Source organism: Heterodontus francisci, chromosome 24 (assembly GCF_036365525.1).
Source record: "Heterodontus francisci isolate sHetFra1 chromosome 24, sHetFra1.hap1, whole genome shotgun sequence".
Classification (NCBI taxonomy): Eukaryota; Metazoa; Chordata; class Chondrichthyes; order Heterodontiformes; family Heterodontidae; genus Heterodontus; species Heterodontus francisci.
This window is the reverse complement of record NC_090394.1, coordinates 56,768,752-56,785,278: the sequence shown is the minus strand read 5'-3', so window position 1 is coordinate 56,785,278 and position 16,527 is coordinate 56,768,752. Positions and strand designations below refer to the sequence as shown.

The 16,527-nt window shown below is 41.8% G+C and overlaps 1 protein-coding gene across 5 annotated transcripts in view; it reads right to left on the bottom strand.

Moving 5' to 3' along the window:
* The window catches only part of snx29 (sorting nexin 29), a 659,344-nt gene that overhangs the window by 113,249 nt on the left and 529,568 nt on the right, over nt 1–16,527 (bottom strand). Inside the window, exon 19 of one of the 5 annotated variants that reach the window (XM_068056252.1) lies at nt 14,621–15,561. The exons of the other annotated variants lie outside the window; for them this stretch is intronic. Within the exon in view, the coding sequence (XP_067912353.1) occupies nt 15,535–15,561 (27 nt within the window). The 3' untranslated portion in view covers nt 14,621–15,534. Of the gene's footprint in view, nt 1–14,620; nt 15,562–16,527 lie in introns of those variants that run through there. 5 annotated transcript variants of the gene reach the window in all.

Here is a 16,527-nt window from a genome sequence, read left to right as displayed (position 1 = left end):
CCTTTGGTAAAGCATAAATGAAATGAAAGGAATTCTAATGGAGGTACAGAACAGAATTTATGGGCAAATATAGAAAGGTTCACCTCCTGACCCTCTTTTATGGATAGACAAATGGATCTGTAGTTGCACAAGGTCAGTGCAGGGGGCTTGCTGGTCCCTATTTGACATTTTGGGGCGCCCTCCTCAAGGTATAGCAATGCACCATTCCTGCCAGCAGGTGACATACTGCTGTATACATTATCTGATGAATCTGAAAAACAGATGCATAAAAAGATGACGCATACAGAAATCTGCCAAGGATGAACTACCCAACTGTGCCATATCTTATTACCTGCCCAACACTTCATAACACAAAGTGTTGCCATGAATGTATTTGACACTGGTCCATTGCAAACCATCGCAATCTTGCAGCTCTTTCACTGCATCTCATGCATACCCATAACTTTGCAGCACGCACCCTCAAGCTGTGGTGTACAACCTTGCCACATGCACATCTTCAAAGACTATAATATCTCAAATAATTGCAAAACAAAGTAGCTGCATAATGCATGGCTATTTACTGACACTCTTGTTAGAATGTAAATTGTGGACATCCATCTCTGTTTGTGTTCCTTTAACTTTCAGCATCTCAAAACTACTTATCTGCTTCACAACAAGAATGCAACTTGAGCGCTCAATCCCAGTCGAGAGAAAGATCTCCTTGGTCAAGAGCAGCTGGCAAAAATCATACCGCCCCTGTGGACTCACCGGTTTGGTACTGAGCTGTTTAAAACAATTTATGTAGTTATGCTGTACACTTGAAACAATTAAGAAACAGCTCTTGATTCAATACCAGGACAGCCATTAGCCCCCTCCATTGGCACTTGCCAGAAAGGTCAGACTGCCATGTTTCTGGGCTACGACCTGCGAGCCAGATTTACGCTCTTTAAAGTGCTTGCTGCAGTGAGCCAATTGTGGTCACTTGACCTTCAGAGCAGGGATGGTTTTGGAGCGAAGCAATAACATGGAAAGGCAGCGAGAGTTCAGGTCAGGTGAGAAGCCTGGTCTCAGGTTTCAGGTGAGTGGCAATGTTGAGAACAGTGTTACCTGCAGCAGGAAGACACAAAATCGACAGCTGGGAGAATTAGAACTGGAGTGAGTCACTTGGGAAGAATAAGTAATTCGAGGCAAATATAAGAAATCGTGTTAAAAACAGGAAACTTAGGTGGAACAGAAAGGCATTACAGACACATATGATGGAATAAGAGGCAGAAAAGTGCTATGAGCAGTGAGTGTTACATTTAAAGACAGGATCTGCTTTGTGCAAGACTTCAGATTATATTAATATAGATTTATATATTATGTCTTGCATACACCATGCATTTACTTTTCTTCTCATGCACTTGATCTATTATAAACTGACCTCAAGTTAGAGCTGGGGAGCCTGAAAGATAGGTGATACTGTTCTCATGTTAACCTCAGTGTCATCTGCCTCAGAGCTGCGAAATTGAGACACTTGACAGATACTTTGTCCCCACCTCATTGTTGCCTTTCCTGTTTCCACTCTATCCCAAGAGCTGAAGCCTTTATAGCCCCGTCTCAACACTCATGTTTCCCATACCCACAAACCCCCATCCCCATGCTGGGACCCTCTTCCAGTCCTTGATCAATTGGAGACTTACATGAGTTCAAATCTCACCACACAACTGGGGAATTTAAACTCAACTAATTAAATAAATCTGGAATAAAAAGCTAATATCAGTAATTGTAACTATTAAACTACTGGATGTCATAAAAACCCATCTGGTTCACTATTGTCCTTTAGGGAAGGAAATATGCCATTCTTACCCAGTCTGGCCTATATGTGGCTCCACACGCACAGCAATGTGATTGACTCTTTCCTGTCCTCTGAAATGGCTGAGCAAGCCATTCAGTTGCATCAAATCGTTACAAAAACTAAAATAAAATCAGACAGACAACCCAGCAACGACCTAGGCACCAGATTCTGACATGACAAAGGCACACCCAGCCAGGTCAACTCTGCAAAGCCCTCCTCACTTACATCTGGGGTCTTGATTGGGAGAGCTGTCCCACAGACTAGTCGAGCAACAGTCTGACATAGTCATACTCTCAGAATCATACCTTACAGCCAACATCTCAAACTCCTCCATCACCATCCTGGGTATGTTCTGTCCCATGGGCAGGACAGACCCACCAGAGGTGGCAGCACAGTGGTATACAGTTGGGAGGGAGAGGGCCAGGGAGTCCTCAACACTGACTCTGGACCCCATGAAGTCTCATGGTATCAGGTCAAACATGGGTCAGGAAACCTCCTGCTGATTACCACCTACTGGCTTCCCTCAGCTGATGAACACCACATGGAAGAAGCGTTGAGGGTGACAAGGACACACAACGTACTCTGGGTGGGGGACTTCAATGTCCATCACCAAGAATGGCTCGGTAGCACCACTATTGACCAAGCTAGCCGAGTTCTGAAGGACACAGCTGCCAGACAGTGAGAAAATTAACATGAGGGAAAAATCTTCTTGGCCTCATCCTCATCAATGTGCCTATTACAGGAGCATCTGTCAATGACAGTATTGGTAGCAATGACCACCATAGGATCCTTTTTTAAAAATTCATTTTGTGGGATGTGGGCATCACTGGCCAGGCCAGCATTTATTACCCATCCCTAGTTGCCCATGAGAAGGTGGTGAGCTACCTTCTTGAACTGCTGCAGTCCATGTGGGGTAGGTACACTCACAGTGCTGTTAGGAAGGGAGTTCCAAATTTTGATCCAGCAACAGTGAAGGAACAGCGATATAGTTCCAAGTCAGGATAGTGTGTGACTTGGAGGGGAACTTGCAGGTGATGGTGTTCCCATTTATCTGCTGTCCTTGTCCTTCTAGGTGGTAGAGGTCGCGGGTTTGGAAGGTGCTGCCTGAGTAGCCTTGGTGCGTTGCTGCACTGCATCTTGTAAATGGTACTCACTGCTGCCACTGTTTGTTGGTGTTGGAGGGAGTGAATGTTTATGGACGGGATGCCAATCAAGTAGGCTGCTTTGTCCTGGATGGTGTTGAGCTTTTTCAATAGCGATGAAGTCCAGGCTTCACACTGAGGATAACCTCCAAGTGTTGTGCGGCACTACCAACATGATAAACGGGATAAATTCAGAACAGATCTCGCAGGACAAAACTGGCCCTCCATGAGGCATGTGGACCATCAATAGCAGCAGAAATGTATTCCACCACAATCCGTAACCGCATGGCCCAGCATGTTCCTCACTCTACCATTGCCATCAAGCCAGGGGATCAACCTAGGCTCAATAAGGAGTGTAGAAGAGACTGGAGCAGCACTTGGCATACCTAAAAATGAAGTGCCAGCCTGGTGAAGTTCAACACAGGACTACATGCATGCTAAGCAGCAGAAGCAGCTTGATACAGATAGAGCTAAGTGATCCCACAACCAACGGATCAGATCAATGCTCTGCAGTCCTGCCACATCCAATTGTGAGCAGTGCTGGACAATTAAACAACCAAGGGGAGGAGGAGGTTCCATGAACATCACCATTTCCAATGATGGTGGAGCCTAACAATTGAGTAAAGAAGACAAGGCTGAAGCATTTGCAACATACTTTGGCCAGAAGTACCCAAGTGGATGATCCATCTTTGCCTCCTGAGATGTCCAGCATCACAGATGCCAGTCTTCAGCCAATTTGATTCACTCAACATGATACCAAGTAACAGCTGAGTGCACTGGAGACAGCAAAGGCTATGGGCCCTGACAACATCCCGGCTGTAGTGAAGACTGTGCTCCAGAACTAGCTGAACCTCTAGCCAAGCTATTCCAGTTCAGCTACAATATGGGCTTCTACCCAACAAAGTGGAAAATTGCCCAGATACGCCCTGTCCACAAAAACCAGGATAAATCCAATCCGGCCAATTACCACCTCAGCAGCTACTCAATCATCAGCAAAATGATGGAAAGTGTCTTCAGCAGTGCTATCAAGTGGCAATTACTCACTAATAGCCTGCACAGCAATGGTCAGTTTGGATTATGTTAGGAACGCTTGGCTTCAGACCTCATTACAGCCTTGGTCCAAATATGGACAGAAGAGTTGAATTCAACAGGTGAGGTGAAAGTGACTGCCTTTGACAACAAAACAGCATTTGACTGAGTGTGACATCAAGGAACCCTAATAAACTGAAGTCAATGGGAATCAGGGGAAAAGCTCTCCACTGGTTGGAGTCATACCTAGGAAGATGGTTGTGCTTGTCGGAGGCCAATCATCTCTGTCCCAGGACATTGCTGCAAGAGTTCCTCAGGGTAGTGTCCTAGGCCCAATCATTTTCTGCAGCTTCATCAATGAAATTCCCTCCAACATAAGGCCAGAAGTTGGTATAATCACTGATGATTGCACTGTGTTCAGTTCCATATGCAATTCCCCAGATATTGAAGCAGACCATGCCTGCTTGTAGCAAGAGCTGGACCACATTCAGGCTTAGGCTGATAAGTGGCAAGTAACATTTGCACCACACAAGTACCAGGCAATGACCATCTCCCAACAAGAAAGAGTTTAACCACCTCCCCTTGACATTCAACAGTCGTACCATCACTGAATCCCCAACATCAGCACTCTGGGTGGGGGGTGGTCACCATTGACCAAAACTTTAACTGGACCAGCCACATAAACACTTTGGCTACAAGAGCAGGTCAGTGGGTCTGTATTTTGCTGCGAGTGGCTCATTTCCTGACTCCCCTGAGCCTTTCCACCATCTACAAGTCAAAGTCAGGAGTGTGATGGAATACTCTCCACTTGCCTGGATAAGTGCAACTCCAACACAACGGTCAAGAAGCCCGACACAATCCAGGATAAAGCAGCCTACTTGATCAGCACCCTATTGGTGCACTGCGGCTTGTAATGTGTACCATCTATGATGCACTGCAGCAACTTAGCAAGGCTTCTCAGACAGCATCTCCCAAACCCATGACCTTTACCATCCAGAATGAAAAGGGCAGCAAGTGGATGGGAACACTACCACCTTCAAATTCCCCAGCACGACCTCCACCATCCTGACTTGTAACTATATCGCCATTTCTTCATCATTGCTGGGTCAAAATCCTGGAACTCCCTAACAAACATTCACCACACAGGCTGCAGTGTTTCAAGAAGGCAACTTACCACCACCTTCGCGAGGGTAATTCGGGATGCAATAAATGTTGGTTTTGCCAGCGATGCCCACATCCTATGAATTAATTTTTTTTAAATCCTGGTACCTCCTTCCAAGTGCTCTTCAACATCAGAACCATTTCCATTATTCCCAGTTCCTGCACTCCACCTAGTGACCCTGCTTCCAATGCTCTCAGACCTCAGGTTCTCTATCATCACACCCCAGGGTCTTCTCCCACATGAATGACCCTGCTCCCCAATTCTCCCAGATGCCAATCACTCTAACTCTGCTCCAAACCACCCCCAGAACCCACCCCTTCCCAACACTACCAAATCGCAGCCATCCCCACTGCTGCTACGCATAACACTTGCAATTTACATCCTACCTTCAACCTGGAACATCTTCCCTAGTATCTTCTTCTGCACCTTGTGCTTTAGAAAAAGTTCAGATAAAATTAAATACATAGTTTAACAAAGTTATAATAATAATGGCCACTGATTTACATGTTCCATGAAAATATCAACATAATTATGTAATTTAAAACCAAAAATACCACTGACACACCTACAATATTATAAGTAAAGCTGCACATTGACTTACTCACTCGCCATAAATCAGAGGCCCTGATAATGATGCATTACATGGGATAAAATAGCATAATTGCCAAATCTGCGTAAGTAGTTCTAAAGGAGTTCCACATATACATAAAATATATATTTAAATTCTGCATCTGTATGTTTCCGGCAACGTCACACTTTTGCTCCCACATTTGCTCCATCACACCTTCATTGATTGTTTCAAAGTGAAAGTATATCAGATGAGGAAATATGGAATATATAAAATTAAAAGAACAGCAGCTAGAAAATTGCCCAATGAGTAACTACAGAAGATGTATGAAAACAACCAAATCCTGAAAGATGAGTAAGAAGTACCAATGAAAAACTAAAAAGGTCACCCAATCGGATCACTCCAATTACTTTTTGAAGGAAGTTTCACATGACAGTTTTGTTCTCGGTAACTGAAAATTCTAATATCCAAAAGGTTTAAATAAAACAAAATGTAAAAAGTTACATAGGTTATGACAACATGATTACATTTAAACATTGATAATTTTACATCTGAAATCTGAGAGCGCTCGATTTTTGATAGACACAGGGATAAAAGGATATGGAGCCAAGGATGGAGTTAAGATCTAGATCACCATGATTTCATTGGAACAGAGGGGTTGAATGGCCTATGCCTGTTACTACATTTCATTTTATTTGTTAATACCTACCTTAAAAAGTTTCCACTTTAAAGCCTCAGCCTGTATCAAAAATCTAGGCTTCAACAAGATAGTTTTCCCCAAAACTGTTGAGGGGATTTACCACCCACATCCATTCACTTCCCAGCATGCAACAGTAGCTTTCTCACAGATGAAGCAGTGAAAACCACCCAGGTCCTTTAAGGATGTGGGTTTTTTGCCTTTTTCCAAAATACTTTGAAGCAAATTAGAAGTTTGGATTCTCAAAGCTTTATTTCAGGCAGGTTTCACAATTAAGATATTCACAGCTCCTCCCCTTCTATTCTAAACTGCTAAATTTTACCTCACAGCCAGATAACACCTGTGATTCACGACACCTGTGGTTTCTTCTATTGCCATTTAAAAAGCAAAATAAATATTTATTAAGAATGCCCTTTTTCTGTGGGGGGAGAAAAACGGACAGCACTTTCTTTATCGCAAGTGATTTAAATCTAGTTGGAAGATGAACCTGGCTTATTGGCTTCCTTCTGATTGGGCTCCTGTCCACTCATTTTCATTCAGTATTCGGTTAAAAAATTATTTTTCCTTTTGCGAAAGACAGCAAGCCACTTTTAGGATTTAAAAGGTATGATGCAGAACATTCTCAGGGCCCAGGCCAGCAGCATGGCATTTTACAGAATTGGCAACATTGCAAAATTGCTGGTCTATGATTTTCTGTTCACAGAAAAAGCATATAATTGTCCACAGAAAATCATGGGCAATGGGCAGGGCCTCAACGCAGCAACCAAGTGTTTTCATAGATAAAAATGTGGAAACTATAAACCTTTTTAGTGTTTAATGAGATACCTTTCATAGCTTATGAAAATCTTTGTTTATTAAACACTGCATGAGATGGTAGACAGAGCAGCACGTGCTGGAACCAACCAGAGAGCAGGTTATATTAGACTTGGTATTGTGTAACGTGACAGGATTAATTAATGACCTCAGAGTAAAGGCACCTTTCGGCAGCAGCGACCACAATCTGATTGAATTTTACATCCAGTTTGAAAGAGAGAGGAGTCAGTCTAAGACTAGTATTTTAAACTTAAATAAGGGCAACTATGTGGGCATGAAAGCTGAGCTAGCTGAAGTGAACTGGGTTACTTGGCTAGGAGATATATCAATAGAGAAGCAGTGGCAGACATTTAAGGAGATATTTCAGAAGTCAAGTGCTGTTCTTCTAGAGAGTGAGAATGGGGAGTTAATAGTAGATTTTCGCCGGGTGCTCCGGTTTCCTCCCACAGCCAAAGACTTGCAGGTTGTTAGGTAAATTGGCCGTTATAAATTGCCCCTAGTATAGGTAGGTGGTAGGGGAATTGAGGGAAGGTGGGGATGTGGTAGGAATATGGGATTAATGTAGCATTAGTATAAATGAGTGGTTGATGGTCGGCATAGACTCGGTGGGTCGAAGGGCCTGTTTCAGTGCTGTATCTCTAAATAAATAAATAAATAAAATGGTGGATGAAATGAACAAATATTTTGCTTCTGTCTTCACTATAGAGGATACAAAATACATTCCAGAATTAGCTGTAAATCAGGAGGTGGAAGGAAGAGAAGAACTTGATGAAATTACAATCACCAGGGAAGCAGTACTGACTAAACTAATGGAGCTGCAGGCTGACAAGTCCCCGGGTCCTGATGGGCTCCATCCTAGGGTCTTAAGAGGTGGCTAATGAGGTAGATGTATTGGTGTTAATTTTTCAAAATTCGCTAGATTCTGGAAAGGTTCCATCAGACTGGAAAGTAGGAAATATAACCCCTCTATTCAAGAAGGGGGGAGGAGGCTGAAAACAGGTAACTATAAGCTTGATGTCTGTCGTGGGGAAGGTGTTAGAATCGATCATTAAGGAGGCTATAACTGGGCACTTAGAAAAACTCATGGTAATTGGGAATAGTCAGCATAGCTTTGTGAAAGGGAAATCATGTTGAACCAATTTATCGGAGTTCTTTGAAGGAACATGCGCTGTGGATAAAGGGGAGCCCGTTGACCTACTGTACTTAGATTTCCAGAAGGCATTTGACAAGGTGCCACATAAAAGGTTATTGCGCAAAGTAGGAGCTCATGGTGTAGGGGGTAACATATTAGCATGGATAGAAGATTGGTTGGCTGACAGAAAACAGAGAATATGCATAAATGGGTCCTTTTCTGATTGGCGGGATGTGCCGAGTGGAGTCCCGCAGGGGTCTGTGCTGAGGCCTCAAATTTTTACAATTTATATCAATGACTTAGATGAAGGGAGCGATGGCATGAGAGCTAAATTTGCAGATGACACAAAGACAGGTTGGCAAGTATGTTGTGAAGGGAACATAAGGAGGTTGCAGACGGATATAGATAGGTTGAGTGAGTGGGCAAAAATCTGGCAGATGGAGTATAAGGTGGGAAAATGTGAAGTTGTTCACTTTGGCAGGAAGAATAAAAAAGCAGAGTATTTCTTAAATAGGAAACGACTGCAGAACTCCGAGGTGCAGAGGGATCTAGGTGTTCTAGTGCATGAGTCACAGAAGGTTAGTATGCAGGTACAGAAAGTGATAAAGACAACTAATGGAATGATATCCTTTATTACGAGAGGAATTGAAAATAAAAGGATGTTATGGTTCAGTTATACAGGGCATTGGTGAGACCACATCTTGAATACTGTGTGCAGTTTTGATCTCCTTATTTAAGGAAGGATGTGAATGTGTTTGGAGGCGGTTCAGAGGAGGTTTACTAGATTGATACCTGGAATGAGTGGGTTGTCTTATGAGGAAAGGTTGGACAGACGGGACTTGTTTTCACTGGAGTTTAGAAGAGTGAGGGGAGACTTGATTGAAGTATATAAGATCCTGAACGTTCTTGACAGGGTGAATGCGGAGGGGATGTTTTCTCTTGTGGGTGAGTCCAGAACTAGGGGCATGGTTTGAAAATTAGGGGTCGCCCTTTTAGGACAGAGATAAGGAGAAATTGTTCTCTCAGAGGGTTGTGCGACTTTGGAATTCTCTGTCTCAGTAGGTGGAGGTGGGGTCATTTAATATTTTTAAGGCAGGGGTAGATAGATTCTTGTTAGGCAAGGGAATCAAAGATTATCGGGGGTAGATGGGAGTGTGGAATTTGAGACAGAAACAGATCAGCTATGATCTTATTAAATGGCGGAGCAGGTTTGGTGGGCTGAATGGCCTACTCCTGCTCCTAATTCGTATGATCATAAACACACCAAAAGTGCACCAATAATTTGAAATAGGCACTTTTGGAAAATGCATACCAGGGAAAGCAGATGGGATGCTGATGATCGAAAATGGACCACAGATAGGTTTGGGGAAGAGGCAAACTGGTAGGTTAGGTTTTACACATGATGGTCCCAAGGCTTCTCCGTGGCTTCTAGGACCACCTCACAAACCCATAAACTGACCTCCAAAACCCAAGAGCTACCCCTAATACTCCTAGACCTTGGGATCGTCCCCAGCCTCGTGCTTCTAGATCCCAGGATTGCCTCAGTGCTTCCAAATCTCAGGAATTTGTCAAAGTACTGCCAGATCATGACACCCCATCCCACAAATGCCAGACCTTTGCCACCACTCCTAAATCCCAGAACTGTATCCGCATTGAGACATCAGTCTTATAAAACCTCTGGCCCAATACGCAGCAATATGTATATATATGTTGTGTCTGGTACATTGTATTTGACACTCCACAAATTATGTGTCACTTTTAACTCAATATTCACATACATAAAATAGTAACAAATCATGGTTGAGTTGGTTGAGCAAGTAGGCAGTATACCAATCAGCAAGTTGTAAGCAAAAATTAAAACCATCAATAAGCAAGTTAAAAAGAAATAAAAAGTGGGAAGTCAGCAAAGTTATCAATTTAGAAGATAAATCAGGCAAATTGTTCAAAATATGTTTTAATCTTTAGCATTTGATAATAAGATGAACACACCACTGGAAATATGTTTTGTAATATAAAGAGTTACAAAAGTTAGAAGAAAAAGATTAAATTTACCTGCATAATACACATGGGACTGGAGGAGGAGAAATTTCCTCCAACTAAATATCTGGAAGACCGAAGCCATTGTATTTGGTCTCTGCCACAAAATCTGTCTCTAGCCACCGACTTCATCTCTAGTGTCAGAGTCTGAACCAGACTATTCACAACCTTGGCATCCTATTTGACTCCAGAATGAGCTATATGACCCTGGGATGAGCTTCTGACCCCATATCTGCTCCATCAGCAAGATGGCCTACTTCCACTTCCGTAATATTACAGTCCCAGCCCCTACCGCAGTTCATCTGCTGCTGAAAATCTCATTCATGCCTTTATTACCTCTAGACTTGACAATTCTAATGCACTCTTAATGAAAGTTAATGGACACAGAATGAACTCTGAGTGGGGGACTTCAATGTCCATCACCAAGAGTAGCTCAGTAGCACTACTACTGACTGAGCTGGATGAGTTCTGAAGGACACATCTGCCAGACAGGGCCTGCAGCAGGTCGTGAGAGACCCAACAAGAGGGAACAATCTACTCGACATTGACCTCAACAAGCTACCTGTCGCAGATGCATTTGTCCAGAACAGTATTGGTAGAAGTAACCACTGCACAGTCCTTGTGAAGCCGTCTTCACACCGAGGACACCCTCCATCGTGTTGTGCGACACTACCAATGTGCTAATTGGGTAGACTCAGAACAAATCTAGCAGCTCAAAATTGGGCATCCATGAGGCATGTGGGTCATCATCAGCAGCAGAATTATATTCAACCATAATTTGTAACCTTATGGCCTGGCATATCCCTCACTCTACTATTACCATACCAGCAGGCCAATCCTGGTTCATTGAGGACTGTAGGAAAGCATGTCAGGAGTAGCATCAGGCATACCTAAAAATGAGGTGCCAACCTGATGAAGCTACAACACAGAACTACATGCATGCTAAGGAGAAGCAACAGGTGCTAGACAGAGCTAAGTGATCCCACAAATAACAGATCAGATCAAAGCTCTGCAGTCCTGCCACATCCAGTCATGAATGGTGGTGGACAATTAAACAACTAAATGCAGGAGGAAGCGGCTCCAAAAACATCCCCATCCTCAATGAAAGAGGACCCCAGCATGTCAATGCAAAAGACAAGGCCGAAGCATTTGCAACCATCTTCAGCCAAAAGTGCCAAGTGTATGATCCATCTCAGCCTCCTCCTGAGGTCCCTACCATCATAGATGCCAGTCTTCAGACAATTCGACTCACTCGATATCAAGAAACGGGTGAAGGCACTGGATACAGCAAAGACTGTGGGCCCTGACAACATCCCAGCAGTAGTACTGAAGAGTTGTGCTCCAGAACTAGCTGCACCCTTAGCCAAGCTGTTACTTACAACACTGGCATATACCCGTCAATGTGGAAAATTGCCCAGGTACTTCCTGTCCACAAAAAGCAGGACAAATTCAATCCAGCCAATTACTGCCCTATCAGTCTACTCTCAATCACTAGCAAAGTGATAGGTGTCATCAACAGTGCTATCATGCGCCGTTTACTCAGCAACAACCTGTTCACTGATACTCGATTTGGGTTCCACCAGGGCCACTTGGCTTCAGGCCTCATTACAGACTTGGTCTAAACATGGACAAAAGAGCTAAATTCCAGAGGTGAGGTGGGAGTGATTGTCCCTGACATCAAGGCAGCATTTGACTGAGTGTGGCATCAAGGAGCCCTAGCAAAATTGGAGTCAATTGGAATCAGATGCAAACTTTCCACTGGTTGGAGTTGTACCTAGCACAAAAGGAAGATCGTCACGGTTGTTGGAAGCCAATCATCTCAGTCACAGGACATTGCTGTAGAAGTTCCTCATGGTAATGTCCAAGACCCAACCATCTTCATCTGCATCATCAATGATCTTCCCTCCAACATAAGGTGAGAAGTGGGTATGATCGCTGATGATTGCACAGTGTTCAATACCATGTGCAATTCCCCAGATACTGAAGCAGTCCGTGTCCGCATACAGCAAGATCTGGACGATATTCAGGTTTGGACTGATAATTGCAAATGCCAGGCAATTATCATTTCCAACAAGAGAGAATCGAACCATCTACCCTTGACATTCAACAGCATTATCATCGCTGAATCCCCCACCATCAACATCATGAGGGTTACCATTGACTAGAAACTTAACTGCGTCAGCCATATAAATGCTGTGCTTATAAGAGCAGGTCAGAGGCTGGGAATTCTGCCATGAGTAACTCACCTACTTACTCCACAAAGTCTGTCCACCATTCTCAAGGCACAAGTCAGGTGTGTGATGGAATACTCTCCACCTGCCTGGATGAATGCAGCTCCAACAACACACAAGAAGCTTGATGCCATCCAAGACAAAGTAGCCCACTTGATTGGCATCCCATCCACCATCTTAAACATTCACTCTTTCCACCACTGACAGCACAGTGACAGCACTGTGTACCATCTGCAAGAGGCATTGCAGCAACTCGCCAAGGCTCCTTCGACAGCACCTTCCAAACCTACGACGTCTACCAGTTAGAAGGATAAGGGCAGCAAACACATAAGAACACCACCACCAGCAAGTTCCCCTCCAAGTCACTCACTATCCTGACGGAACTATATTGTCATTCCTTCACCGTTGCTGGGTCAATATCCTGGAACTCTCTCCCTAACAGCACTGTGGGTTTACCTACACCAGATGGGCTGCAGCGGTTCAAGGCAGCAGGTCACCACCACCTTCTCAAGGGTAATTAGGGATGGGTAACATATGCTGGCTTTGCCAGCGATGCTCGCATCCCAAAAACCAAAAAAAACCTTATGCTCTTTGGAACATAAAAATCAAGGTAAAGTATGAACTCCTCAAAATTTTCTGGTATAACTCTCCTGAACAAACAACATTGGGTACTATATTCAAGGGATGTTTATAGCAAGTTATATGTATGAAAAATTAAACTTTAAATACCAAATTTCAAAGCAAAATCATTATCTTCTAATCTTTTTTAAATGCTTACACCATTTCTTCTATTTTCTCAAAAGTACTGATTATTCACATTTCTTTCCTCTTTTGATTGTACCATCCACTCTTTTGCATCATATCTATCAATGTCAGTATTTATGTAACAAATACCTTGCACCATAATATTTATACATAACAGGTTAACTATTCATTCATTGCACCATACCACTAAAATGGATTATGCTATAATTTTACTTCACTCCTATCTTGCTTTTTATTGTGCCCCTAAATATCAACTGTGTACATAAAGTCCTAATGAGCAAGAAAAATGAAAATAAAATATCAAAGCATTTTCCTTTATGATTTTATTAAGAAACCAGACAAGTTTATCAGGAGATCAAAGTAATAAACACCATCTAGACCTTTATTACACACCTCAGTCTGTGGTCTTGGCATTTAAATAAGCACAGCTGTTGTTTAGAACATCTTACATTTGTGACAAATGGTAACTGTTATGTAATCCCAAATTTTGCATCAAAACTCTTACCTTCCTGGTGGTGGGAGAGATAAGGTTTAAGTGAGAGAGCGGGGCGGGGAGAGCTTTGTAAGCTGTGTGCCGTATAACCTGTTTCTTCTTGTTCTTTGCTAGCAAAGGAGAGCTTTCAGAACCAAAACCAACGCTTTATTCCCCTTACATGGTGACCATATGTACATGCAGTTCATATTAAAAGTTTTACACTTTCATGTCACTCTACTGACTTCAAAGTAACAAATCAAGAGTGAGTGAATCCAGCCTTCTATGCTGGGGTTTAGAACAATTTACAGTCAAAGATTTTTCCTTTTTTCCCCACCTGAATAGCCCAAACTGTACTACTTACAGTAGCAGTATATTTTGCTGCCTAAAGCCAAGCTGGATGAGTACTTCGTCCCTGGGCCTCAAGGTGAATATAAATTAAAAATGACCACATGTCTCATGAAGGATTAAGATCCAATGTCATGCCAAACACATGGCACAGTTAAACTGCAACATGCCAAGAATTGAGATTTTCTGGTGAATTGTACCCTTCTGATAAATGACTGCATCTATTACTCACTGAACATACTGCTCTTACGATAATTATGAATTCTAGTTTAGATGTTATCATTAAATCCAGGTAATACATTTTCCCTAAATTAATATAATTCCAGAGGAAAAAAGCAGAATATCATATAAACTGTACAAAATATGATGACACTTGTATTTTTAAGTAGATAAACAGACAATTCAACAATTAAGAAAAAGGTAACATTTTTCAACATCATTTTGCCCTTAAGTCAATTCCTTAAAACTGCCAAAGTCACAAATAGTTTTCTAAACCTCAGCAGCAAAGTTTTAATCAGTTGAAATAGCAGTGTTGCAATCTGAATGTTAATTACAAATTGTCCAACACAATTATAAATCTGCTAACTTGTGATAACTCACTGTTATATAAATAGGGTTACAACACTAAGCTTCATTGAATTCTTAACGCACCAAAATCCCTCTGGTTGGATTTGGTATTCCAATTTTTTGCAGATCTTTCATTTTATACAGACTTAAAACAGTGTGCTTTTCTTTTGAGTAAACATAATTTCAGCATTATAAGCCAACATTTCAAATTTTAATGGGCCTTTTGCCATGAATGTAATTCAAAATCCAACACTTATTATCTGTGACCAAAACATGACTGTTTCAACACAGACAATTGTAACCTATTGCTTTTTCCCCTTAAGGGTTCACATGCAAACCCATTCTTGATAGGTGGTGATGATGATCTTTGGTCCCTGGTAAAGGTCACAATAAAATGAGCTGCTGGCAAATTTTGCCAATCTCACTGGAAAATGAGTAGCATGAAAGCAGCTTGAAATTTCTCAGCACCGGGTAGAACCATTTTGGAAAAATGTCCTTAATTGTGACAGATACCAGAAAATAAACAGTTGTCCCAATTAAATCCAACCATTCCCATATACAGCTAAGATAATGCAAGATACAAACACAAAAAATCATTTACAGCAGATCAAAGGAGTGATTTCTTTTTACTAACTCTCACAAGATAGGTCTGACTTCAGTTTGTGCTCTATGATTTGAAGTTGAAGAAATTCAAGCTTAAGATACTTGACCCATTGATATATAAGTTGTACTTGTCTAGGCGTATTTTTGTTTATCTAGGATAGACAGATGAATTTCTGTTCCTGCAGCATGGAGATATAAAAGGTTGAATTAATGTAGAAGACAAAACAATGTGAAATTTTGGAAGGGAATGCACTTTTTAGGTCTGGGTATTGGGCTGAATTGTTACTTCAGTGGCAAAGATGCTTAATGCTGATTTCATACTCACTGGAAAAAGTATACCACTATAAAGATGAAATATGATTCTAGTTCCAGGTTTGAAAACCTGCAACTGTACAAAATTATGGTCTGAATTTTTTCCCCACAAATGCCAAATTCTTGATTGAAGTATCAACAAAATATATAACACAGATGATTGTGGGCCCGGACTGAATAAGTAAATGCAAATTTGCCTATTTCAGAAGATCACTGGATTGACAGTCCCAAGTGTAATGCAAAAAATGATAAGCTTCATAGAGATTACTGTCAAAGCTCTACTGTCCAAGAAGCCAATGAATTATTATACCCAAACCTCAACAGATATTCTCCACAATCAAGTGTATATAATATTATTCTCAAAAATTCAACCTATTATGCACCAATGAGTAGGATAGCAGTGATGATGATACTAAGGACATTAACACTGTCTCAACTTTAAAAACATGCGCAATGATCATTCCCCTTGTCCTGAGAAATATAAAGTAGAAGCTCATCTCAGAAGAGTTTCCTTAGCCATCAATGAAAGCCAGAGGTGGTGCTGAAGAAATTAAGTAAGCAATTACAATTCTTAACGTAGCCCCTTGAATCTCTACCTTGAATCTAAAGCAAAAATCATTGGGAGTTGTGTTGTGACATTCAGTGGAAAAAATGCCCGTCTTCTCTTGAGAAATAGTTTGAACACTAAAACTGGGCATACAATTTTGGCTCTGGTTAAAACATAATTAAAATATTAACTTGTTACTAATAAAGTAACAATACAGATCTTAGGTGAAGATTAAGTTAATTTGAGTATTGCTGAAAATAGAGAGATGTTGTTGAAGCTTTTCGTC